We start from the raw sequence: 27730 nt of genomic DNA, 5'->3' as shown, positions 1-27730 counted from the left end.
TAGCTGGCAACCTAAAGGCGCTGGGAAGTCCACACGCAGGCTGAGACGTGGCGTCAGCCGTTGCCTTGATGCCACCCTGGAAGAGCTACACAAACCACAGATCTCTTCGCCCTGGTGATGCTTTTTGGGGGGTCCAAAGTGCTCAGAGCTGGTTTTGCACGCAGAAATCCCTTTTCCATTCCAGTCCCAAACTGCAGGGCCTCTTAGAAAATATTGCACGGGATGAGAAAAGGACACAGTCCGGTCAGGCTTTACTCTTTTAGAGATAGAAGGCAGTGATCTCTTGGCACGTGACTCACAGCAACATCTACCCCACTACCTATTTATAACTACCGCTTCTGCCAGCTGAGGATTTTCCCTAACGTTGCAATTCAGGCTATCCAAGCATTGCTCCAACTCGGAGCTACTTGGAACCACCTGCGAAAAGAAAACTTAAGTAGTCTGGGAAGACAGGAATTGATAGCCTTTCAGATTTGTTTTCACCCAAAGGAAAAGCCACTAAGAAGAAACTGGTCTGGAATGGTGGTGCATGGGATAATCCAACTAACTCTCCAGAGGCTTCAAAGGATGGTCTCACTCTGTGCAAACAGATGGTGCCCAGGAAATTGGTGCTTGTCAAATGAAATCACTACTCCCGCTGGATCTCTGCAAAGCACAGTCAGGATGCACCGCATGCATCTCCGAGGGGAGGGATATGATCCCACCCGTAGCACACAACCCATGATGGCATTTTATAAACTTGCCTGTGGCTTCTCTCCAACTATCGCACCGTTTTGTGACGGTGCAAGACAACGCATCATCGCTGCTGCGACGGGAAGCGTGAGGGCACAGCTCGGCTGCTGCATGACCCGGGCGTACAAGGAGGCCAGGGCTCTCCTCGTGTGTCATGTATTATCTAAAAGCCACATGACAAAAAGAAAGCTGCAAAGCTCCTGCGAAGTACAGAAAACAAGCAACAGAAGTCCTCCAACATGCCATGCAAGCTGCTTTCTGTCCCTCCTGCCCTCCAGATACACTTCTCCATCCCCAAGTGCCCTGTTCACTAACAAGAAGAGCAACCTTCATCCTCCTTCGTACTTGGATGTCTTCACCTTCTTCATCTCTCGCCTTCCCTCCATTTAAGCACAAGGATGGCACCTTTCTCAGGAGGCAGCTAGCTATGAGACGGAGTAAAGGGGTAAACAGTAGGCTTATGGAGAAAACCACCCCAAAAAGCTTAGCTCAGTCCAAGTCTTAGTCACATCTTGGGCTGTTGGGAGCCACGAGCAGCTGCAGGCCATGGGCAGGAGGTGCCATTAGTGCACAGCCCCGTCCAAGTCCCAGCTCTCCGATACGGTCCCCAGCCTGGATAACACGAGCAGGGGAAGCATGGCTGCAGCTGGCACTGGCGTTCAGAGCTCAAAATCCAACATGGCCTAAAAGAAACACAATCGGATACCGGTAAGAGAGCAAGCAGGAATCAACTAGGAGGTAGGGAGATATTCTGAGTTGTTTGACCCCATCACAGCCCTCTGCTTTCCAGAGCCCGGGTCCCGCAGGTCATTACAGCACGCTGATCAACGGCACAGCAGCGTTCACCTGCCAGCAGCGACGCAGGAGCCGTCAGGGGAGAGGAGAGCCCTGCCAGCCCTCTGGCAGCCCGAGAGCAACAGGGTGGAGGATGGGACATAGCCAGCATCTCTCTGTGGCCTCTGGCAGCAGGACTCTCCTGCCAGGCCCTGGGGGAGGAGTGGTGGCACGGTGACATTCCTCTAACAACAAGCAGCATCGGCAACAGCATCTGCACTGCCAGGCATTAGAAAAACTGCCCTTGTTCAACAGTGCCAGCCCAGAGGGAGAAAAAAAGCAGCAGTAGTAGTGACGCAAGAGAGAGGTATGCTCAAGGTGCCCGCCACTCCCATTGCAGCTGGTTTTAGGCACTAACTTGGGTAAAAGTCAGCTGCAGCTTCCATGTTCTGTCTGGGCATCAGAGTGAATTTCTTTCTTAAGGGTTTCAGATGCTCCTCAAGAGTTGACCTGATGTAGGCAGGCTGCTTTTCCAAGGTTAAGAAGCATCAGAAAACTTTTTGTACGGTTCGAAAGACAGCACTGACATTTTGGGGTGTCAAATCGGGATCATCTCAAATAAGGAACGGCCCTGCTTTCAGTTGTCCCCACGAAAATTCATTGGAGTTTTGTGAAAATTGGTGTTTGGTAGAAGGAAAGGCCTCCCCCCCACTGCAGCGGTTCCCAAACCCAAACACGTAAATGACCGGCTGAAGTTCACAGCCTCCAGCCAGGACACGTTTTAGGATGGTCCCTATAGGGCAGGCCAAGCAGGGAACATGACACAGGCCAAAACGGATCAGCATCACTCCCGGAAAGCACACACTTCCAGAACAGGAGGAAGGCAAGTCTATGAGTTAGATGTGATCTGCAATGATTCCACATGGCTCCTGTTGCACGCTGCAGCAGCAGTCTGGTGGTTCACTCTACACATGGAAAAACCCCATTCTTTTAAGTCATTTTTCCAGTGATGGGAATAAGCTCATAATTCAGTTAGTATTTACCAAAACAAGAGCCAGGCAAACGCGGTATTGTGTCAAAGTGTGTTTATTCCAAAGCTAAATTTCTCACATAAAACAATGTCTCTGAACAGCAGCATCGGTTCTTACACAGATCTGCAACAGCCTTCTGGGCTCCAGGGCTTGGGGTCTTGAACCAGCTCAACCGAGCAATAGGGAATTCCTTTTCAGAGTCGTCAGAAAGGGGAGGGAAACGTCAGGAAACAGATACATTGCCACTGGCACAATTTAAGAAATTGTGCCTGCTCACAAGAAGAGAAAAGGTGTCAAGACACTTTGCAGGGAGCTTAATGTCCGCACAAAGATCTCGCAGAAAACCCTGCTCTCTGCAGGCTGCTTGCCAAGGAGCAGCTGCCACTGTCAGGAGAGAACTGCGTTATTCCTGCAGACAGAAAACAGGACTGTTGGATTTAATAATCTGCTGAACTGCTTCCAAGGACTGAAGTGGCTGAGAGGTCACGTTAGTGATGTGCTCCTTTGCAGCCTGGAGCCCTCGCACCAGCTCCAGCGTGCACGTTTGGTCGCAGCTGACACCCTAGAGGGGTTTACCTTCTTCCTCCTGCCTCAGCCTCTTGGAGAGATGCTCGCTGATGGCCGTGAGGGGGTTGGCTCTGTACCTGGGATCGGTGATGACCTCGTGAAACCGAGCCACTTCCTCCTCTCTGAGGAGAGAAAAATAACACACAATGCTAAGTGCCTCATGCAAAACGAACTGAGCTGATAAGAACAGAACTGATAAAGCAGTGGGTTTCTGTACAGACAGAATGATCCTGGGTGTAAACCTCAGAAAGAAACAGTGCAAGAAATAAACCTAATCTACCCAAGGGCAAAGCTCAAATTGCTGCCAGCTTCATGGGAGCCAGAGACTTGATCTCATGCCACAGAGACAGAAACAATCACGTTAGTGTCCGGCATCACTTGGAAATGGGTTTTTTTAGAGCTTTTCCCTAGTAAATCAGAAACAAGAGACTGTGGGTATCTGGTAAATCACTAAGAATGAAAACTACTCCAGAGTGCACTAGCACAAAAGCAGATTCTGCTTTCAAGAGCTCATCTACTGACCCTCTTTATTGCTCAATGTAGAGGCTTGGAAATCCTATGTGCAACACTAGGTAAACACCATGGGAGGAGCATGACAGAATTATCTTTGCATGCTTGGCCACAGCTGGTTGCTGTGGAAATGGTCTTGTCTTAAAAAGCAAGCAAAGAGGGAAGAAGAAGAGAGCAGGAGGAGTGTAAAAAAAAAAAAGGTGAGTTTTCACATAAGTCACATCCATTGCGACCTCCCCATCTCCCTCAGACAGACTGCCAGGCTCTCCACAGCCCAGCCAGACACACATCTCCATGTTCTCAGTAGTGGCTGCGGATCAGCAGAGTACTCCTCAGCTTGCGGCATGCAGCTAGCTCCCTCCCTAGCAGGGCCCCTCCGTTCAACGCCAGCTCTGCCCCTGCCAGAGGAACAGAGAGAGAAGCCAAACCTGAAGCCTGGGTTGTGGCAGTTGGGGCAATGGGGTGACGCTCAGGGAACCTCCAGTACTAACTGACGTCCTGGAAAATAAGCATCAAAGACCTTCCTCCAAATTTTTTCCCTCCCAAGAAGCACAGACTTCCCAGACCACTATGGCAGGATACATGCCACTACTCAGTGCATCTGTCCAGTTTTGTGCAGAGAAGAGGGGGGCACACAGGGCATCATCGGCTTGCTGATACAGAACATTGTGGTGGAGTTACCTATTGGGATTTAGTTCTGGATCCAATCCCTCCTCAAGCAGTGTTCCTCACCCAGGAGTTCCAGCACAATGAGACACTCACTGGTGGCACTCGAGGCCGTGACCCTTGGGCTTCTGCGATGAGCCAAGGAGGGACTCATCCAGAAAGGCAGAACTGAGCAAGAAAGGCATCCCAGCACCGACACCGGCCAGTTTCAGACAGAGAAGGGTATTCACAGAGGGTGCTGGAGAGCAGCGCTGGGATCTGTAGACTGACTGTTCTCAGCCTCAGTTTGAAGCTGAACGGCCCAGAACTGACAGAAGTCCTGGAAACAGGGATCACAGAAAGCAAACACTGCCAGATCACAGTGCCTAGCCCCAGGAGAGCTGTGCTGAGCAGAAATTAAGTTCTTGATGCCTGGTGGCAGTATAAAATATCCAACAGATTATACAGAGGAATAAGGAGTTGCCAGACCCTTAAGCAAGTCCAGGAATTATTCAAAAGCATTTAGTGCTTCCTTCTACAAGAAAAGGTTTATAGAATCGTAGAATCATAAAATCGTTTAGGTTGGAAAAGACCTTTAAGATCATCAAGTCTGTTGGCAGATGCCAATGGACAGCTGTCCTCGTAAGGGACGTACGGCATGTAAGTTTGCATCCCAGAGGTGTTCCAACAGAGCAGCTGTAGCTCCTGATGCTACGCAGAGTTCCAGGAGCTCCTCACCTGCACAACCGCAGGAGGCTTTCCCGAAGGGTATCAGCTAGAGCTACGTGGGCCTGGTGTCATAAGAAACTGAGCCACAGCTGGATGTTGCAGCTCCAACTCAGCAAGAGGCAAGGCACACACAACCTGATTGATAACCACATCGTCCGTGCCGCACAGGGGGACACAGTACAGACATACTCACTTGGTACAGCCAGAAATGACAACTGTGGCCAGGAGGAACAAGACGACAGTTGGTGTGGGCTTGTCCTGAAACCCCACAGACTATACACAGCAGGCCTAAGCCATCGCTTTCTTTTCAATGAGACAGGGAAAGTGAACTCTTAAATGAGCAAGTGCAGTTTCCCGTGCTGTCTTCACTTAGATGTTATACGAGACAGAAGCGGAAGCAGACTGAACCCATTTAGAATTGACTGAGTCTGGTAGGGACTGAGACAGAAGGACACCCACAAACATCCTGCATTACGTAAAGGGGAAAAATCAAAGCTGCCACCTCTTCTAGGGCCTTCAGGTGTGCAAGGCTGAAACACTGGAACTGGTTGCCTAGAGAGGTTGTATGATCTCCATCCTTGGAGGTATTCAAAAGCCGTCTGGACATGGTCCTGGGCAATTAGCTCTAGGTGACCCTGCTTGAGCAGGGGGGTTGGACCAGCAGACCTCGAGGTCCCTTCCAGTCTCACCCATTCTGTAGTGCTCAGCAGGGACTGGACACTCTGATAACTGGGTACTTACAAGAGCCGGTGTTTCTGAGCTTGTTTCATCAGACAGAAGTCTGCTGGTTCTGCCTTTGCTTTTACATGGCTGCGGAGAGAAGAAACAGAAGAAGTGAGTGAGTGTTACAGAGGAGCGGTAATTTAGCAATTGCTGTGGAGATGGAAAAAGTCCAGGGATTCTGCATCTGCCTTCCCAGAAAGTATAGGTAATTGTCCTGTATGGAAATTGTCCTGAAAGCCAATTATTTCCGCAGACACTAATGGAGATGCAAACTCTTTCCACCACACACTGACAACAGGAGTCAGGACTGAAAGGGCAGGAGGTAAATTGCACTGAAAAAAAATCGGATCACTTAATTCTAGAACTGGTCGTGTGCTGCCCATGCCCAGATCCCTTTCTGCTTATCACTAACCTCCAGGTCAAACCGATACTGTTGCTTAGAGAAAAGATCCCATCGAACTTCCCCTCACCACCAGGCACACACCACCTCTGCACATCTCATGTTCCTTACTAACGCTGCTGAGCTCCAGCATCGGCAGACATCAGCTACAGACAGTGGCACGGTTACTCAGCAAGAGGAGGGAACTGCCAGCCCTGCTTCGAGTCCCGCGGTGGGAGCACTGGAGTGTAAGGTGTCATTTATATTTTAAGATAAAGAATGGCAATATTCCTTTCTCCCTGTGAACACAAATCCTTGCCAAAGGCTTGCCGGTTTAAGTCAGCCACAAAGAGATTAGCTAAAGAGAAAGCACAACAACAGAGCTTCAGGTTTTGCCACTGTCCTGGTGTCGGCTGGGATAAGAGTTAATTTTCTCCCTAGTAGCTGGTACAGTCCTGTGGTTTGGATTTAGGAGAACAATACTGTTGATAACACACTGACGGTTTAGTCGTTGCTGAGCAGTGCTTACACTAAGTCGAGGACTTTTCAGCTTCTCACACTGCCCTGCCAGGTGCACAAGAAGCTGGGAGGGGACACAGCCGGGACAGCTGACCCAAACTGGACAGAGGGATATTCCATATTCCATATGATGTCCTGCTGAACAAAAAACACTGAGGGGGGAGTTGGCTGGGGCGGGGGGCAGGGCCGCTGCTTGGGAACTGGCTGGGCATCAGTCAGCGGGTGGTGAGCAATTGCATTGTGCATCACTTGTTCTGTATATTCTTTAATCGTTATTATTAGTATTTTCTTCCTTTTCTGTCCCATTAAATTGTTTTTATCTCAACCCACGAGTTCTACCTTTTCTCCAATTCTCTCCCCGATCCCACTGCGGGGGGAGTGAGCGGGCGGCCGTGTGGTGCTTAATTGCTGGCTGGGGTTAAACCACGACAGCCACCAAACACAGGTTTTGAGAACCCATGAAGTTGCAAGAAGATGGACTGATGGGAACGCAGGATGGTGCACTACGTGCAGCTGAGGCACAGCAGCAAGCGTAGATCTGCACTCTGTGCACCCATTTCTTATTCCTGGGCAAAGTCCAAGGAGACCAGAGGTGTAATCCCATCCCGCGCAGGATGCTGGAAGCGCGTGGTGCCTGATGCCAAGCAGTGGCAGAGATTTACCACAAAGCCAAGCACCGAGCCCAAGCAAGGGACACGCAGGAAGGGCAGCGACTGCTTCGGGGACTTGAAGTGCACGAGGGGAGTTGCTGGTAGAACTGGACATTAAGGAAAGGCGAAGAAACTTCCATTCTTCAGGATTACACAGATACAGAGGTAAAGAGGAGAAGCAAGTGGGGAAGAGGGTCTGCCTCCGCAGAGCAGCTCCCCTCAGATTCGCCCGGGGACTGAGCCCCAGCACACAGCCCAAGGAGGGAAGAGGGTCTGCCTCCCACCCCTCTGTTGGGGCAGGGCTCAAGGAGGAATCTTCCCTTACCGGTGGATGCTGGGGGCCAGGGCCTCTCCTACCTGATCTGCCCCAGAGCCCTTCAGATTTCTCAAGGTTAGGAAACATGACAGTCCCTCACCTTCTCTTCAAGATAGCAGGATCTGATCTCTTGTTGGCAGTGTTACAGTGACCTCCTCTTCCTATTTCCCTCTGACCCGCTACCCTCCATCCTTTTATTCTGCATTTTTTTCCTCCATTCTTCCTTTCCTCCTCCTCCCTTCCCCATATTCCTTCACCCCACTCACTTTCACCATCCCTCTCTACTCAATCAGCTCCTGCCCCTTCTCCTCCTCCCTCCCTCTCCCCATCCTGGCCCATTTTATTTTTCCTCAAGGGGGACCTTGGTGGACCCAAGCAGCTGAAGGCTGCTCTCACCACTGCCCCGATCACATCTGATTTCCCCTCAAGCCTCGCACAGTGTGCCCCAGCATCAAAGCTCCCTGCCAACCCAGACAAACCCAAACAGCGCGGATGCGTGTCAGCCGGCCTTCGCAGCACAGAGCCTGGGCAGGAAAGGGCAGGCAGGCAGATCAATGCCTGCACGCTGCTCCTGTACCCTTCAGTCCCTCTCGAGGTCACCCCGGCACTGCTGGCGTTACACAACGGGCCTGAGAGCTCACGAGAAACGGCGATCGGCAAGAGCAGACGTACAGCTACGGGGGTTCGAGCAGCTCCTGTCACGCTGCTGCGTCCACTGGTACCGCAAGACACAGAAGGAGCAGGAAGCATCTCTGCTTTCTTCACGTCCATTAACTGCTCGGCACAAGAACAATTTCTTGTCCCAGTTTGCCTGGATCGCGCACAGAAGCACAGAGAAATCCCTTCTCAAGTGGATGGCAATCCACGGTCACCAGAGCAGGGGCTTGCCAAGTGTGCCACCAAGTCGCCACGGCAGCCCCTTCAAAGATGAGTAGCTCTGCAGAGAGTGACAATGCTTAAAGGACATTGTTTTGTCCTTTCTGGAGCACATCCCGGGCGGTACGAGAGCACATGCCTCTCGGGACAGCTTCCTCGCAGCACACCACGAGGGCGCGGGGCTGCTTCAGGTTGTGCAAGCCCACTTTTGCTTTCAGCCACCCCACTGTTTTCAAGGGCTCGGTGCTTCTGGAGGCTTTTCAGTTCCACCCAACAGCTCTGCCCCACTGCTCTGGGAGGTTTGAAAGGCTGCTGCCAAAATTTCCCTCACCAAACCAGCAGCACGCTGCCTGCTCGCTTGGACCGTGTTAGTAGCCCTGTTTCATTACACTTCATTGCCTTCATTCATTATAAAACAGAAGAAAAACCTCACTGTAATGCTCTCTTACCCAGCAGGAGATCAAATTCCTGGAGAATCTAATCTTTTATTAATCATGCTGACAAATCACCAGAGTATTACCCTTCATTTATGTAATGACTCAAATCCTATATAAAAGCCTCCTCTGATTATTTCAAACACTTACGCACACACATCCTCATGCAGTCCAGAAAGCTGCAAGCCAGCAAGGGGAAGAAGAGCACCAGTACCGAGGGGGACTGCTTTTTGGTTGGCATGTCACAGGTAATCTGGGTGACATCAGTCAATGCCAAGCTCCCACCTCCGCTGTGCCGACTGCAGATGATGCTGGCCAATCCCGAAATTCTCAGCCAGGGCTGGGCTTCTCCACCCTGCTGTGCCACAGGCCCATTGGGCTTTCTAGACACCAGAGCCTTGCAGCCGAAGTGAAAACAGAGCCAGAGTATGAGCTCAGGCTTCCAAAAGGAGAGAAGGGCTGTCGCAGTCCCACAGGAGGTCTGGGTTTGGAGAGGGAGGGAGCTGACAGCGCTTCCCAGAGGATGTCAGCCTGGGGATTCGTGCAAGACCAACGTGTGCCACACATGCTCTGCCATAAAGTGTACTACAGAAGAGAAAAGCGATTGCAGTAGCTGGAAGGAGCATTTTGGCCAGTGTTCTGCCTTGAAGCAGCTTGCAGCGGATGGCCAGAGAGCGATAAGACGAAGGCAAACGTATAGCCACATCCTCTCCAGTATCTGCAGCTCAGAGACCTTGTGCCAGCTGCAGTTTACATACATGCAGGAACCCTCCGTGGAGTTCTTCTCATTGGATTTGTCAGGTCTCACCTGAACGCACAGGCTTCCCCCAGCCACGACATCCTGCAGCAAGGAGCTGTGCAGAGCAGCGAGCCTCCTGCCTGCACTGAACCGGCTACTCACTAGCTATGTTTGATGTCCTTTATTTCTCATACTGGAAAAGAAGATAAACTACTTCCTAACCACAGCACACTTCATTTTATACACTACTACATTCCCAAGCCTCTTTGTCTCTATCTGCTGTCCAGGCTGAGGACTCCCCAGCTCACTTCGTCAGCCCTTGCGCAGAAGCTGTGCCAGATCCTCCACCATCATCCTTGTCAGTCATCTCTGAGCCTTTGCCAGTTCTACTCTGTCCTTTGAGCTGGTCCAGAATTGCAGGCTGCAGTGGCACCGTGTATTTGTACTAGACTATGCAGCCACCCGGGAAAGCAATCCCCAAAGGAAGCACGCTACCTGCCCTCCCTCCCCTATACGTACTTTCTGCAAGCCACTCTCCTGGATAGCAGGGGCCCAGCCACCAAGGGGGCCGGGGGAAAATGATGTGGGGGAATGACTCCTGAACACAACCTGGAGTGAGATGCCACATGTGGTTGTGGCACATCATCAGAGAAAGAGGGCAAAGCCACCTATTCAGGCTCAGGCTAAGCCCTGGCCCAGAACTCCATCCACCCAACCCTCAGTGCTCTGCAAGACTTGAAACTCTGCGTGTACTTTTGCTGTTCATTCCCGCTGAACGAGCCGGCAGGCTGTCTGAATGGCTGCATGAAGAAGAAAAAAAGAAAAAAAAATGCTATTCAAAGAATTAGAACCAAGTTAAGGAAGGAAATATTTTCCCATGCTTAGATGCAAGGTTCATAGCTGCTGTTTGTCTGAGGAGCGGCTTTCCAGAAGCACAGGGAACTGCCAGCTCAGCCATGCTCTGTAGGTGGGTGTCCCCCCTGGGTCAGAGTTTATTTCTGGGGTACCCAGCAAGTCACAAGAGGGTTCATGGTATCTCCAGCCTTGATCTGCAACCAAAGAAGAGGGTGCTTTGCCAGACAGCCGCCTTCTTGGCTGTTCTCTAATCCAAATGCTTTTGTATTACGGTCAAAACAAGTTTCTAGTTCCAGCCCCTAATGAGCAGCTGGAGAGGAGGGACAAGCGTTTGTGCAGCATGCAGAGCACTTTTATTCTGCACAGGGGGATGCAAAAGCAGCTGCAACGCTGCCCGGATGGTCAGGTGGAGCAGTGCATTAAAAAGGAGAAAAATAAGGGCAACCAGAACCCACCCTATGGCTGGCTGGGATGGTTGACACGTGGGTGTCAGAGGATCAGAAATAGCCCTTCTCTTTCAGTACAATAAAGGGAATGGGAACACCATCTTTCTGCTCTTGTCCCGAGCCACATTCCAAGCCAAAGGGGTGAACAAAGAGTCTGGCCAGAACGCAAAGCTCTGCTCAAAGGGCTTGAACTGCCTCAGGAGAAAGCTTGGAGGTCTAGAAGGGCAAAACGGCAGGCAGCGACATGGCCAGAGGCTCATGCGGGAAGGGAGTCAAAAATCCTAGTAGGCAGCACTGTGCTCTGGACCCTGGCTCTCCAGATCCACTCCTCTCTGTCACACCAGAGCTGTGTGAATTCGGGCAAGCCATCATTCCAATCTTCGTCACTGGCAATACAAGAATTTGTCCCCTTTTGAACACTGCAGATATAACCTGCTAGAAGAGAATGGATTTCTCTTATTGAATCAAACACCATTTGCTGATGGTGTTGTTGAGGACAATTTTCATCATAAAAAACACACCTCAAGTCCAAATTCTCAGGTGAGCGCAGCAGCATTACACTCCGGACACTTGTGTGACACTCCTGCAACTCCCAGGACATCTGCTTGCTCCCAGGCTGTCTCATGCCAACCCTCATCTGAGCAATGCAGTTCCCCTCTTAGCTGTGGATTCAGAAGGCACACTTAAGCTTTTTTCCTGCGGCGAGCAAAGCATGGAAAGGGGCGAAATGGAGTTGAGAATGAGGCCCTGTTCTCCTGACCATTGGCACTGAGCTTGCATTGCCTGTAGCTATAAGCTGAGCTGAAGGGCGGTTCATCCTGCAGGAAGAAGGGACATACACAGCCATCCCTAAATTGCACATACCTCTTGGGTGGCCTCCTGCCCCTGCCACCTGCGGTCAGGTCGGAGAGCTCAGGTAGGGCTTCCATCAACGGCTGCATGTCTCCCACCACAGGTGTTGCTTTCCGCTTTGCTTCGGCTTTTTGCTTCTGCTTGGCCAGCTTCACACTTTCTATTTCTGATTTAGAAACAAGACATTACTGGAAGAAAGGGAAGCATTTGCAAGAGATAACCCTTGAGCTAAGAAATTCATAGGCTGCTTCACCATCTACAGGAGCAACAAGCCAAAGTGATTTAAACCAGGGGAAGACTGAAAATAATGCAGTTGGGTAGTTCCCTCCCTTGCTGTGTTTGCTTGTAACTATATACATCCCTACTGACATTTGCAATGGGAAGTGAAATCCCCAGACTGATTTTGTCTGAACTGTTTCCATCCCTTGCACTGTTCATTGCTCCCAGCAACACGGCACAGGAGTCCTGGGGTGGAAAAAACCACGCTGACCTTGCATGGAATTGGGAGAGAGAAACAAGAGGGGAAGGGACAAACCAAATACAGTCAGCTCCGCACGTGGCATTAAACAGTCACAGCCCCTTCTCTGCTTTGCTGTTGGGACAAAACAACGGTCTCCTAGCACAGGCAAAAAAGATGGACTTAATTTCAGTTGTTTACTTAGTCTGGAGCAAGTCAAGGTCTCACCTTCATGACTCACGGTGGAGCTCAAGCAGTCAGATGCTGGATAAGTTGGGCCCTTAGAAAAGCACTGCACCAACTGGCAGACACAGAGGCAGCTGGCTTTTCCTCCAGACCGTGTTTACCAGTCTCCCTGCAGCAGCTCTGAGCAAGGCTGTGGGCACGTAAGAGTCTACAAATGTTATGGCAGTCTCGCTTCTTGGCCATGGGAGGTGGGCATTGAAAGCCACAGGCTTCTGCCTCAGTCCTTGAGGCTCCCTGGTATAGAAATAGGTCCCGCAGCTGCCCAAGCCTTACAGAGCCAGCAGCCCCCAGGGCGAGCCCCAGCAGAAGATGCTCTTCTCCAGGACAGCCCACAAAAGCCCAGCACTGCTACAAAACTCCAGCTGAGCTCCAAGATGCCCCAACCTGTCCCAGAAGTCCCTTGATAATGCCCCCAGAAACAACTAGAGCTCAGCGGGATCCAGGAGCTCCCTTTCCTTCTGCCAGGTGATCGCCAGGCCTGGAAACCCGCTGCATTGCCTCGACACCCATGAGGGGTACCAGTGTTGCGGGGTACACGGTGGAGAACTCCACCTCCTCCACGTGCACTCAGCCGAGGCCGCAGCGGAAGAGCGGGCTTCTGCTTACCGCCTTGGACGATGAGCGCATTGCAAGGACGAGCCTCAGCGCTGAGCTAGAAACTCCTTGTCTGGACGTGCCGGAGCACAGTGTCAGCGGCCGTGGGTCCAAGCTGGTGACACAGGGAGGCCAGCAGCTTCCAACGCAGCATGGCCACAGAAGCAGGGCTAAATCAGCACAAGTATTTTTGGTGGGAACACGAAAGCAGCTGGTCCCACTTACAGACCACAGGCAAGATGCCACCTGCAATTCTGGGTCTAATCCTGCTGCCCTCATTTAAGAAAGAGGAACTCAAATTCACTGGCTAGCCGCTGGCTCCTTTAATACCCTTGTCTTGTTCGCTCCCCAACTCAGCTGAGTCGAAGAGCAACAGTTTTTCATGAACTGCAATTCTGCTGTACATGGATGTTTGTGACAAATCTAGATTGTAAACGCTTCTCCTCACAGCAATCCCTGCCAAGAACACAGCTTTCTGTTCTGCATCACTTCTTTTTTTGGTCTGGCTTTATGAAGCTGACTACTTCAGTGCTTTCATAAACAGTATGTGCTCAAAATTTTCAGACACCTGATTCTGCGCAAACATCCCAAATTCTTTTCCCGTGAAGTCTTGTTCGTCTGAGGAGCCATGCGATATATGTATTTTTAAATGTGCATACTTCTAATGTCTGAAGCATTGCATAATTTTTTTCCCTCTCTAGTTTCTCCTGAGATGATTTATTGGAATGGAAGAAATCTCCAAGTTTTGCTTTTGCACTACTGGGCTGAACTTTATTTCCCAGGGTCTTGGCATCCAGTGTCACAAAAGCAGCCCTGGGACAAGAAGGAAAAACAAACTCTTGGGAAGATTTAGGAAAACAGAGATGTAATGATAACAAGCAGTCCAAGTTGGGTCCTCTTTTGGGGGTGACGGGGAGCAGACAAAGGCTGCAAAACCCACAAAAAATTGGCAGAGTTATCTGCATCAGATAACAATCAATGTGTTTCAGTTGACCGCAGCTCTTTAAGGTCACAACGCTAGAATGCCAAGTTTCATTTAAAAATCGCCATCTCTGGAAATACCAGTTCGTTTTGTTCCATCAGCTAATAATATCAGTTTCTTTACTGATGTTTATATAGGCTCTTTCCAGCTATTCCGTTTTTCTCAATAACAACCTGCACACCTGGTACTAAGGCTGACTTTTCTTACAGAAATGCCCAGGTACTCGCTACCCTTAGCAAAGCATTTGCTAGGGAATGCTGCTATTTGCCAACTGGCCACAAGTTTAGTGGGCGAGTCAAGAGAACCAGCAATTCAGGTACTTCTGTATCTGTAAAGCACTTCTAATACCTCGTATCTTCTAAGACAGAGATAATTTGGCCTGAAGTTTTCTATCCCGGTGTTCTCCCCAAAGCAAAGCCTCTGCATTTCATTTGTATTCCCTCAGCTTAGTAACTTCAGAGCCAAGAGAGGAGGAAAGAGGCCACGGCAGGGCCAAAATAACATCCGTGATCTTGAGAAAGACCGGTGCTATGAACGCATATATGCAGGAGGGCAGGATTAAAAGACTGTAGGGATCCTGCTCCTGAGCTTTTCCAAGGTGGCTGACCTTGACTATGGGAGCAGCGCTGTCACCTAACTGCAGGAGCGTGCCCTCTGTTCCTTGCAGAAGACACGAGTCCCACGTACGCCTTTTACTGTGGATTCTGTCATAAAATGCTGCTGAGGACATGCCTTCCTCCACAGCACCTGGTACCAGTCCTGCTATCAGGGGAGGGAAAGCTCAGCTGTGCTCCAGCAGTCCCCTCCTCTGTCCCCACAACAGGAGACAAGGAGAGACCTTCAGGAGCACGGAAACCGCAGCCGGCAGGCCAGACGTTAAGACTAGCGCAACCATCTATGCTTTGTGCCCAACAGGGACGCCGAGGGTTGCAGATGTCAAAGGCACTTGGAAGTTGTTGGTTGGTGGTAGGGAGGAGGTTTCCTTCACGCTCACGGTGTTAAATTATCAGCTTTTTATGTAAGAAGAGCCAGAGACACTTTTGCGGCGACTGGTGAAATCACAGGTTGATGGACTCGAGCTCAGAGCTCGGGAGCAGAGAGCATATGGTGCGGCAGAAAGCCGCATCCCTCAGCCCCAAACACAGTCTGTCAGCAACTCTGTTGGGCAGGAGGGTGTTAAGGAAAAAGCCTGTCCCAAGAACAGCTCCAGGTGGCCAGAGGAATCCCTCTGCTACACCAGGTAGCGCAGCGCTGTCTCTTACTGCGCTGAGATACTTGAAGCAAAAATACAGACGCTTCCCACAGGAAACAGCGGCATTTCTGCCGTGGGCTGGTTTTGTTTAGCTCATATTTCACAGCCTCGAGAAAGGCCAGACTGTCTGGTAAGTGGGTTCACTGACCCGTGGCACGTGGGAAAGAGCAGTAACCCAACCAGCAGCGTCCAGAGACCTCCCTTACTGAAGGGCAGGAGGCCCCACTGCAGGCTTTCACCGCAGAGCCTTGGGATTAGCCGGTGGTTGCGTGGGGCTCAGCTCCAGGCTGTCCCACCGTCCCCACAGCTCCAGGCTGTCCCACCGTCCCCACAGCTCCTCAGGGAGGAGGAGCTCCACTATACACCTGGTCATATCTGTACCAGAGCTTTGAAAGATCGAGAAACATGCTAAACCTACGTGGGCACAGTGTCCTATCTGGATAAATAAAGGTTTTATGTAGTCACTTATATTACACATGGAGGAAGATCAAAAGTAGGTTTGGGGTGATGACTCAATCTCGGTGCTAAACGCTGAGAAACAATACCTGAGACTTCTACCCCACGTGCTGGGGAGCAGACGTGAAGGTTTCTGAGAAGGATTCAGCATTCCCCACCACTGCCCAACGCTCCCGCCCGCAGCCCATGGACAGAGAGATCCAAGAGAGCCACGCTCCGTGATGCCCGCGGCACCGCCGCGTTTCGCAGTACTTACTCTGTAGCCATCTTTCTTTCCTCAGCTTCATTTTTTCTTTTTTGGAAAGAACCGTTTTTTCTTCTAAACCTAGAGGAAAAGAGAGACATTGAGATGGAACCTGGCTCCTGCACACAGATTCAGTGCTGGACGCTTCCCAAAGATAGCAGAGGCCGTAACATTTTGTTCAACCCTCGCTGATTCCGAATTTGCTGGCAGGTCGGGCAGGCTGCAGACAGACTGGGAGCTACACCGCACCTCAACCTTAGCCAAACGAATCAAACCCAGCTCGCTAAACGGGCAAGTGGATCAGATCATCAGCACCACAGGCACCGTTTTCTCAGCCCAGGGAGCTCTTTGAGAAAAACTTTTTGAGAGACCCTTGCCCCGTGTCCTGCGCTCCTGCATGAACCTGGCCTGGGAGCTGGCATTTTCTTCTGAAGACTAGTCACAAGCGATGGGAGGACCTGGGGATGCTGGTCAACAGTGTGCCCAGGTGGCCAAGAAGGCCAACGGCATCCTGGCCTGTATCAGAAATGGTGTGGGCAGCAGGAGTAGGGAGGTGATCATGCCCCTGTACTCGGTGCTGGTGAGGCTGCACCTTGAATCCTGTGTTCAGTGTTGGGCCCCTCACTCCAAGAAGGACATTGAGGTGCTGGAGCGTGTCCGGAGAAGGGCAACGGAGCTGGTGAGGGGTCTGGAGCACAAGTCTGATGAGGAGCGGCTGAGGGAGCTGGGGTTGTTCAGTCTGGAGAAGAGGAGGCTGAGGGGAGACCTCATCGCTCTCTACAACTACCTGAAAGGGGGTTGTGGTGAGGTGGGTGTTGGTCTCTTCTCCCAAGTGACAAGCGACAGGACAAGAGGAAATGGCCTCAAGCTGCACCAGGGGAGGTTCAGGCTGGATATTAGGAAACAGTTCTTTACTGAGAGAGTGGTGAAGCACTGGCAGAGGCTGCCCAGGGAGGTGGTGGAGTCACCATCACTGGAGGTGTTCAAGGAACGTGTGGATATGACACTGCGGGACATGGTTTAGTGGGCATGGTGGGGTTGGGTTGATGGTTGGACTTGATGATCTTACAGGTCTTTTCCAACCTTAGTGATTCTGTGATTCTGTGAATCTGTGACCTACAGGTCCCAGAACTGGGAGCAAAAAGCAAGTTTTCATCTGAAAATATGCAGGCTGATAAAGCCAAAAAGAAGGAAAACACAGGCTGCAGACACATGCGAAGGAAGGAGCAGGAACAGCGACCTGGCGCGGCTATCGGCATCCACCTGCCCAAGCAACGGCCTCAACACCCTCCCAGACAGCACAGGGCAGGCAGGGGAAGGACTGAAAAGAGTCTGAAATACCCAGATCCATGGCAGCCCTAAGGAGCAGCTGATTACTAACAGCTTGTAAAAAAGGCTAGTACTTACTATATACCAAATTCAGTATTTGGAAACCAGCTGTTGATCACCGATAGCCAATACCGAGTAAAATAACGTCACAAATATTTTTACTGGAGATCCGCTGCAGACACTATAAAATTTTATCTTATCTCCGGTGTTTAAAACAAAGTTGACTTTAGTCAACTTTTCTCCTGAAATGTGCTGGGAATACTGCTACAGGAATGCCAGAGGAGGAAGGAGCTCCCCAAAGAGCACTCCTCTCACCTTGGGTTATTCTTAAGCCTGGAAAAGGTTTTTCTCCCCAAAAGAAACAGGAGAAAGGGATTTGATGCAACTCTGAAAACAACTCACTGTGGACAGCTTCTCTGAAGCTGTGAATCCTTCAGGATGATATAAGCAAAAGCAGGATCCTAATTTAGTCATTTCAATGACTTAAGACCAGAAGAAGCCTGCGGGGCTGGGGGGACTTTCCATAAAGCCAACAACCACCACCATGTTCTGAGTTTCTAGAGGACACGGGGAACGAAGCTGTAGCTTTCACTGCCTCGTGTCCCAGAAAACGATGTTTCTGCAGTCAATGCACCTAAGAAGCGAGAAATAAAACCGCGCCTAGACGCCATCACTTCTTTACAAAGCTCAGGGATGTCTTGAAGGGTTTGTGTGTGACTGATGCTGCTATCGGTTTTTCCGTCTCCTGCATAAAGCACCAACGCGTGGGCACCGTGGGCGAGCGGGACAGCCCCACCGGAACACGGGTCCGGGCAGTGACAGAGACAAACATCTAATCACGTTAAGGGCAAATTTCCTCAATCCATTTGCTGTGCTATCAAAGCAGATGCTAAAACAACTAACCGCATGTTCCAGTAACCAACTCCCAGCTATCCCCACCCCCGATCACCCCACTTTTCTGTGGTTTCAGAAAAAAAAGGATGAATCATGAGAGGCCAAAACGCAAATCACGCCCTGATGATTTCTGCAGGGCTGCCTGCACGAGACACCTCCGCCCTGCCGTTCTGGCTGCCAGAGCCTGCCCAGATTTCAGCGGCAGCAATGCGGGGAGATTTGCCCCCTCGTCTGAAAACACGCTCGTTCCTTCATTGGGAAAACTGCGCCCGGCGGGATTTGTTAATGAAAACAGAAAAAAAAAAAAAAAAAAAAATCCCGCCAGCTGGCCAATTCTAGTAATAACATCAATTCAGATATTATTTTTTCTTCCCAAACAGCAGCAGAATATTTAAGGAAACACAAAAGCTGTTTTCTTGGCAGGAGCCCAACCCCGCTGCAGGCCGGGGACGGCGGCCGGCACCCAGGCCAGCAGCCGCACATCACCAGAGGGGTGCGGGGAGGGGAGCCGGATCCTTCCTCTGCCCGCCACGAGCAGCCAGCAAAGCCGCCGGTTTCTGCCCTTTTTCACCGCCTGCTCGCCGGATATCTCCATCTTACGCCTCCCTCCCCGCCCCTCAAGAGGCTGTTTTCCTGCTGGAAGGTGCCAAGTTGTGTTTGGCAACTTCCAGTCGCGATGCCGAGTGCCAAAGCTGCTGGAAACCCACTGGAGAACAGTGGAGGCAGAATTTAGCTAGTTAATTAACGGCACAGCCTGTCCCCAAGGTAGTCTTTTATTTTTATTTAGCATGCAAGCACCTCTGAGATCAAAGCCAGACCGCAGCTCCAGTTTAATTATTTTTCTGTGAAATCAGATGGGTTTGGGTCCTCCCCTCCGGCCCATTCCACGTGGAATTTAACAACAGTTGCCTCTGAAACCTTGCGCGCGGAAGAAAGGTGAGCAAAACCCACTTACGTTAGCTGAGGGTAATTTACATACTGTAAACTTGACAATTATTCCTTTCAGTGAGGATGTGTTTTTTCTTCCCTCTGATCTGCGCAGTACAAAACATCTCAAATATAAACAGATTAAAAAAAGAAAAAAACCAATAGCTTTTTGCCTCCTACATCAAGCGTTTGATGCTACTCCTGGCAATTCTCAGGATCCTGCTTTCACGGCAGACAAGCAGGGTTTTTTTGAGTACGGCTTCCTTCATTTCAAAAAGGTTGAGTTTTTTTTGGTAAAGGACTCCTTAGACTAAAAAAAATAAAATATATATATGACTACTTTATGTAAAGGACTCCTTAGACTAAGGAGGGTCCTTCAGCACCGGGCATCTGCTTCCCCCCTGCGCAAAGCTGCGGTGAAGCACCGAGCCCCCCGCTTTGGTACGAGCTATTAAGAAATAGCATGTAGTATGAAGTATTATTCCCGGAACTCCGATGATATGTAACAGTAAAGCTGTTGCTGCTCGAAACATAATATTTTGGCAAAACAGGGTACCGTATAAATGGAAGTTAAACAACAACAGATGTGTTAATTTTAGCCTCAGTTGTGTAACAGCAGCAAAAATGAGCATATGCCTACAGCTGTGGGATGAGTACAGTAAAGAAATTCAAGGAGTACATCCAAAAGCAGAAGATTGGGTGTGTTTTTTGGGTTTTTTTTTGTTTTGGTTTTTTTAAATCACATAGTGTCACTTGTAAATTGCCTGATACCCTTTCACGCTGAAAGGGCGTGGGAAATGGTAACCCGCAGTCTCCTGGGACAAACACAATAGCGGTGTGACCTGACAGATGCCGGTGCGGAGCCACTGAAGGTATTCTTTTTCCTCTAGGAAGAAAGTTGAGGGACAACATGGGCCAGGCCGAAAGACAGCCCAGATGCCCTCCAGCAGAGACGGTGCTCCACGGGAGCCATCCCGGCGGCTCGCTGCCCTCACCCCACACAACGGCTCAGCTCCCAACCAGGCGACGTGTGGCTCGGCTTCTCCTCCAGACAGCACTGATGCCGAAGTGTCCGGGGAGCCTGGGTCACTAGTGGGACCAAGGCTTGGAGGTGGCAAGGGCAGAAGCAGGGGGTTGATATGCAGGGTCTTTGCCCCCTTGCTCTTAGAGGAGCTCCCAGAGGCAGCTTGGTGGCCCGTACACGGTGCACGAAGATCACGACGGGGGAGCGTTTGGGTTTTACCCAGTCCAAGCCCTGCCGCCCTGAGGAGGCTCGGGAACCAGCGGAAGAGAAGATGACAGCCCCTGCTGGGACAGGACAGGTTTCACCATGGATACAGCATTTGCTTTTTATGTTCCAAAACAAGCTGCATTATTTTTGTTCACGCTTAATCATTCCACCAGCACGCAGGCTTTCCTCTTGTCCCTGATGAGGACGGCATCCTATTTAAAGTGGGATCTGCATTCTCAACCCTTCCAGATCCCCCGGTTACTTCAAGCAGAGCCTACTTCCAAGCCCAGCGTCCCATCCAAGACCCGGAGGAGCTGTGCGACTCGCGTCCTCGTGCCGAGGTCATGCCTCTGTCATGCCTGGTAAACATCCCCGGGCTCTGACCAGCTACAGCAAGGGCACGAAACCTCCCTCTGCGGAAGAGCCAAGGCTCATCTCTAGTTAGGCGTATAAGCGCACAAGTGACATGCCATCTGAAGCGGGAGCAGTTCCCCTCAGGAGGTGACCGAGAAGTCACAATCTGCACAGTAGTCTGCGAAAGGCAACTCCGAAGACAAAGTCTGTCCTCCCAAGCGATGTCTTAAGCGCTGCAGGCACGCTCAGCCCCTACCACAAGGTAAAAGTACCTCCTACTCCTCCGCCCGAGGCATTTTTCACTCTTCAGAAGGTCTTCCCACCTGCACCCTCTCAGCAGCCCTCCCCAGCACAGAGGTTGACATTTCAGGGTCAGGCTCAGGCACGCAGGACGCTCAAGGCGGCCCAGCGTGTCGCTGTCCTTAAAGCTACTTTTGCAGCTGGAAGGTTATTTTTCGTAACCAAGGCAGAATCACAGAATCACTAAGGTTGGAAAAGACCTGTAAGATCATCAAGTCCAACCACCAGAAAGCGGTAACAAGTCTCGGGGAACCTGTATTTCTGAACCAAGCGTGCCATAAGGACTACAAAATGCCTTGTGTGAGCCAGGTGCTTGGCATTGCCAGTTCATGGCATGGAGAGATCCCAGAAACAACCACGAGCCTCTGGATGGAGAAGCTACGGCTGCCACAAGGAGCTCATCTCATCTGCCAGGTCGCAGGGTCCTCCCTGGGAAAAGCTATCTTTTGTTCCTGGAAAAAAAGTCAGCTTATTTCAGGAGTTATCCTCCCCGTAAAACATGTACAGGGTACAAACACGGTGGGGGCAGAGGGAGAAATACCCCACCATGGTTTCTGTAGCATGCAGCCTTCTTAGGGGAGAAACATCCACAGAAATAGCGCTGGGGGATAACAGGGCAACCATGGGGCCTCTCCTTTATTTTGTTCATGAATTGCCGTTAATGCCTTTCCTGTATTACCTCCATCCTGCCGCAAACACCCTGGAGGGCAGCAAATCAGGTCAGATCCGTCATTAGTCCAGAGCACTGAAATGCTTTTTTTTTCCCACATACATTTTGCTGGTTTTGGAAAGTTTCTCATAAAAAATTGAAAGAAACCTTGTATTTACTATCAGCATGTCCTGCTGAGTCACTGGGTAGGCGGTGAGATTGAAGAAGGAGAATGAAACACAGGATAGCAGACAGACAGTGCCGCTGTCTGATACCAGATGGGCCATGCTGCTTCTCCCCTTCCTGACCAGGGAAGCATTGTGAGATGCAGCCAGGACCCACAGGAGACAAAGGAGCTGTAGAAGTGTTTGCTGGCACCTACAGGAAAAAGAGGACTTGCCTACGGCAGGCAAAGTGAACCGAGTATGGAACTCATCTTTCAGAAAGCCTGGCTTTAAGCAAACCCAGAGGGATGGATGGTATCCATCTGACATCTACTAGGGCTCTTGAAACTATGCGTGCAGAACGTACCCTTTTTTTAATAGTTTTTTTCTTTAAACTCATTTGTCCTTATTACATTGCAGACGCACAGTTTTGCCTGAATAATGTAGGTGCTACCACTCAGCATCCTTTTTTCCTGCTGCTTACACATTTGGCTGTCCTTTCTCTGGGATTCTTGGATGACTCCAGTGAGTAACAGCCAAACCAACCTCTGTGCTCAACAGACTCAGAGGTACCCTCTTGCTGTTCTTCCACTGAGCACGGAAGCAGTGAATGGGACAGCTCCTCACCTCTTCCTCCAACGCTTCCCTGGTCAGAGAAAAACACCATTTGGCAAAAAGCACAACTCCTGAGGGTCTTGTTGTACCAGTGCAGAAGCTCCACATCATTTGCTAGAAAAAGAGTTCCCAGTTGCATATCCTCACCAACCAGACAGGTCAGCTTGCTGCCTGGATTCAACACCTCTTTGCGAGAAAAGATGCTGGATTACTTTTTACTTACTTCCCTTCATGCCTCTGCTACACCCAGAAAAAAAACAGTTCTCAGCACTCTCCGAGCTGTAATACTTCAAAAACCACAAAACAAATGCAGAAAGGCTCACCCACAGACAGGTGCCCTGGGAAACATATGCCGTATCAGGGGCTTTGCAAGACCAGGTATGATTTCATTCAAGAAACAGGGTTTTCCAGCTTTGGGAGAATGAGTTTGCTTCAAGAAAAGACATTTCAATCCCTCCTTGACCCTTTCCATGTCAACAAAAAAAAAAAAAAAGGGTGATGTACATGCAAGAAGCATGTATACATTTCTTCCAACAAAAAAGCAAGAAGTCCTCCAGAAGTATCCTGAAGTTCCACAGCGCAAATAAGATATTCTTATTGGTCAAGGAATGGCATGTCCAAAAAAGTTGACTTTTTCTTTGCTTCCTCTGTATTTGCTTTCTGTGCAGCCCCATAAACAGTTTAAATACCTGTGACCACTGTGAATTTTATGCCCAGCAGCTCTTAGCAAGCACTGCTGCAGCTTCTAGCCTTACAAAAGGTCACCCAGTCCGAAAAGAAGAGAAGCAAGGGGCTAGGGCATCGGTGCAGGTTTGAGACGCTCCCAACAGCTCAGTTCATGAGATTTCTTTCAGGTTTCATGATGAGCCACCTTGGCCTTCCTGCACACCCTTCTCTGATCACAGCAAATGACATAGGGAACAGCCACGGAAGATGAGAATTTGCCATGTCTGCACGTGAAGCAGAATGAATAGCAAAACCATCTTGCAATCAAGCTGATCCAAGGAGCTGTAGGTCTGCAGCAGAGCCTCGGTTTTTCCACACTCAGCCAAGAACCCTGACCACCTCCAACCTCCTGCCTTGCTACTGCTAACAGAGAAACCCCACAAGCCAACTTCTGAGGGTGACTTCATGGCCCCAGCCAGCTCAGAGAGGAGAACCAACCAGGCTTTCTTTGCTTTCGTCGTCCGTGGAGAAGCCTAAGAGTCAAGTCTCCAAGAAGTGCAGGACGATGGAGCTGAAGCCAAATGCTGCTTCACGTAGCACCAGGGGAGCCTGGACCCACGGTGCCACCATGCATTTCCATCCCTCACCTAAGGGAAACAAGTCTAATCTGCTCAAGATATTCCTTAAGAAACATGAGAAGTGCATCTCTGCCAGCTCTCCGGTTCAAAAGCTGGTGAGCTTGTACCTTGGCATTAAGCATTACCATACAGGTAAAGCAACCTCCTCTGTCGTAATTCAGACGTAGGGGACAACGGTGGCACGCAAAGCCCTGACTCTCGGGGGGAAGGCTCACTTCCCTAAGACATCAGCCTTCCCAAAGTCGCAGCACCCAGCCCTAGCGAAAGTTTTGCCAATAAGCAGCACGTAACCCTCCTCGGGAGTACACCCACTACGCCTGCTTCCCTGCTCCTGCTGGGAACGAGACCTGGTCCAACAGGATTTGCAGTGTCTCTGTTCCACCGCCAACTCCTTCCCTTGTCCATGGAAGCCTAGCAAGCTGCTCTGCCTCCTCCTATTTATCCAGCACTCACACTATTTCTGGGAAGTAGCACATAAGCTTGGAGCATGAAGCACTCCGCAGCAGCGCATGCATTCACACCCTAGGTCAGCCGTGGTGTAAGCTAGGACTGAAAGCAGCCTCATTACTATCGTCTTCTCATCTCTGCCACAGACACTTCTGACCTATTTCTTTCTCAAGTTTTGAACAATTTGACATCTCTTCCGATGCAACAGAAAAATAAAATTCTGCTCCCTTCAGCAAGAAGGCTGGCACTTGCTCTCTGCAGAGATGGTTTCCAACAAAAACCCCTAGAGATCTGAGAGTTCAGGCCCTCAGCTCTGACTTAGCATGCAGTCTCAAAAGCCATGCTCAAAGTCAAACAACCCCAAAATTAAATAGCCACATCACTTTCCAGATTGTGTGTTGGGGGCACTTTCCTCATGCAAGCATGACCGATACATTTAGTCATACCTTTGGCACGAAAAGGCTACGGAGACAAGGTCAGCCATAGGAAGAAGTAGTGAAGAACACCCCGAGGGTTGTATCACATGTAAAAGGGCTACGGAAAAGGTAAGAGAGGCTGTGATCCCATTTTTAAGCACTGACCTTTGAGAAAGGCTTACAGCGAGAGCAGACCACACACTGCTACAAGGTACTTGGAATCCCTCCATTGAGCTGGGTGTGGAATCCTAACACTGTTGGTTAAAAGATGCCTGCGCAATTACCGAGAAAGGTCAAAAGCAAACCAAGTGGGTTAGAGCTGGCCACCCCCGAACGGCTGTGAAGGGTGTGCACACCCACAGACGCTGTCACAGTCTTCCACCCACCAAACGACCTTTCCACCGGCTCAGCGTCACAGCTCTCCTCCATCACCGTCTTCCTCTTCTCTACCTGCCTCCTCTCCTCCATACCATATGCTTCCAGATAGGAAACAGAGAGCAGCTGACCAGCTGGAGAGCATCTTTGCAGAAAAGGCCCTGGGGGTCCTGGTGGCCACCAAGTCGAACATGAGCCAGAAACGCGCCCTTGCAGCAAAGGCAGCCAACGGTGTCCCGGGATGCTTTAGGAGGAGCACCGCCAGCAGGTCAAGGGAGTTGATCCTTGCCCTCTGCTCAGCACTGGGGAGGCCACAGCTGGAGTGATGGGTCCAGTTCTGGGCTCCCCAGTACAAGAAAGATATGGACTTACTGGAGCGAATCCAGCTAAGGGCCACTAGGATGATTAAGGGACTGGAGCATCTTTCACTTGAGGAGAGGCTGAGAGATCTGGAAAAGAGGTGGCTCAGAGGAAATCTAACCAATGTGCATAAATACCTGATGGGAAGGAAGGAGAAGAGGGAGCCAGGCTATTCCCAGTGGTGCCCAGTGACAGGACAAGAGGCAATGGGCACACACTGAAACACCTGGGTTTGGGATAATTTTTATGGGTTTTTAGGAGTGAGGGTAGTCAAACACTGGAACAGGTTGCCCAAAGAGGTTATGGAGTCTCCAGGTCTCCATCCATGGAGATATTCAGAACCTGAGTAGACACAGTCCTGGACAACCTGCTGTAGGTAACCCTCCTTGAGCAGGGCCTGAACTAGATCAGCTTGAGAGGTTCCTGCCAACCTTAACAATTTTGTGACTACGTGCAACATCCAAAACAAAAAAGTCAGATAGTTTTCATAGGTGCACCTACTTTCACGGCCCCTACAGGGGGGCTACCCTTTGGGAAAGATACTTGCCGTAAAAACAAAACACTTGCCTGGCATGGCATGGCAAAGCACTGCAGATTTTTCATCCCTACCCTTGCCTGTTGCTGTTTTCAAAAAAGATCAGTGCCACCAACAGAGCAAACAAGCTTAGCCCTTGCCTCCAGCCTCAATGCACGCTGATCACACAGGGTAGCAGGGTTTTGGTTTCCAGTTTGTTTTCCATAAGGCGGGAGCACTAGAAGTACAGAGAGCTGGAGCTTCCCAGCCGCCCTGACAGGACACGACCCACCTTCCTGGCTGGCCAGCATCATGTGGACAGATCCATTCCCTTTTGAGCCCATCCTCCCGTTTACTTGCAGCAAGGAAAGCACACAGATCTGTGGCTCCCTTGTCAGAAAAGACCTGCCCTTGCTAAAACAGTATTTGAAAAGTCACCTTGGCAACAGAGTCCCTTCGAGCAGGCATCTGTAAGGCAATGACTCAGGTTTGCCATCGCAACCTGCAAACAAGGTAGCGGGGGGCACGCGGAGGTGTAGTTCTGAGCTGTCTTTACCTCCTGCAGCAAGTATTTTTAAGGTTTGTACGAAACCATGGACACCACCAAGGTGGACCCACCCAAGTAGATGCCGGGGAGTCCACAGCACGGCGCAATCTGGAGAGTTGGCAAGTCCCCTTCCACAGAGGATAAAAATTTGTATTTTAACAACAAAGATACACGCACAAGAGATATTTGTGTGGATATTGCAGTCTCGATAGGGAGCAGTGGGAAGAACAGAATACAATTTCTATAAAAGCTTAAACAGCAACAAATATCTGGAATGAGATTTATTCCGAGACCAAAAGTAATTCATGTTTACCAATAGGTGAATTCTCTCCTTAGGGCTTACTAAGGGAGACAGAATACTGAAACATCCTTATGCTTTTTGACAATGCCTTGCAGGCGTGTATTTTAAAGAGATTTTCCCCAAAATATCCTTTCCATTCCTGCAAATAATGTTACCTTTGACTACATTGTCCTTTGAAAAGTTTGAAAAATCAGTAGTTCAATACCTTCTGCAGTATTACGCATTGAAAGATCTAGATCTGAAAGTGTTAACGCTATTTGATTTTACCTGCTGCTTGTAATTTATGCAAAATGCAAGAAAACATTAATTTACCTTAATTTCCTTGTCTTTTAACTGTATATTAGTAGACAATGAAGTGGGCATTCTCTAGGGAAGTCTTCCATTTCCAGCCCCTGGTTCCTATAACCCCTCTTGCATTTGTTTTGGTACCTGGCATTTCTTTTACAAGTATATTCTTACCTATCACTTCATATACGCTCTTTCAGCTCCTTAGGAAAGCCAGCTCTGCTCAGTTATACTTGTTCTTACATTCTCAACGCATGGATTTAGTGGTGACCCTGCAAACCAGTCTTCAGTCTCCTTCCCTAGGTTTGACAACAGGCAGATTTCTTCCCACCTGAATTTCTTCCCTTTGGTCCTTAGTTTCTGAAAAGCTCCTTCAATGGGACTGGAGACAAAAGACTTCTGTTGTACCCAAAGCAGTGAATTTACTGTTTAACAGTTTTACAGAGTTGAAGCCACCCTGCACCTCAGACAATTCTGTAGCTCCTGCAAGTCATGCACAAGAGAGATTTAGACATAACTGATGTTTATTCATATTTATGAACATACTCAGACATTCACCATAGCTGTCTTTTAACCACAGGTATTTTTCCTCAAAATACGCAGCAGAGAACCTCATTTTATGCTGCGCTTCCCTCAATCCCAAAGCAGTGGCCTGATGGGGTGCTGGGGGAAGGAGAGAGGGCAGACAACAATAGGGAAGAGAGGGGAAA

The 27730-nt window shown here is 50.0% G+C and overlaps 1 protein-coding gene across 1 annotated transcript in view; it reads right to left on the bottom strand.

Annotated features, from left to right (window-relative positions):
* Nucleotides 1-2576: 2576 nt before the first annotated feature.
* The window catches only part of SLX9 (SLX9 ribosome biogenesis factor), a 59221-nt gene continuing 34067 nt past the window's right edge, over nt 2577-27730 (bottom strand). The window contains exons 3-6 of the mRNA XM_059820593.1: nt 16021-16089; nt 11790-11943; nt 5730-5798; nt 2577-3226 (exon numbers count right to left, since the gene is read on the bottom strand). Coding sequence (XP_059676576.1) covers nt 3100-3226; nt 5730-5798; nt 11790-11943; nt 16021-16089 — 419 coding nt within the window. The 3' untranslated portion in view covers nt 2577-3099. The remainder of the gene's footprint in view (nt 3227-5729; nt 5799-11789; nt 11944-16020; nt 16090-27730) is intronic.

This window comes from Gavia stellata, chromosome 8 (genome assembly GCF_030936135.1).
Source record: "Gavia stellata isolate bGavSte3 chromosome 8, bGavSte3.hap2, whole genome shotgun sequence".
NCBI lineage: Eukaryota > Metazoa > Chordata > Aves > Gaviiformes > Gaviidae > Gavia > Gavia stellata.
This window is presented reverse-complemented; position numbering and strand designations above follow the sequence as displayed.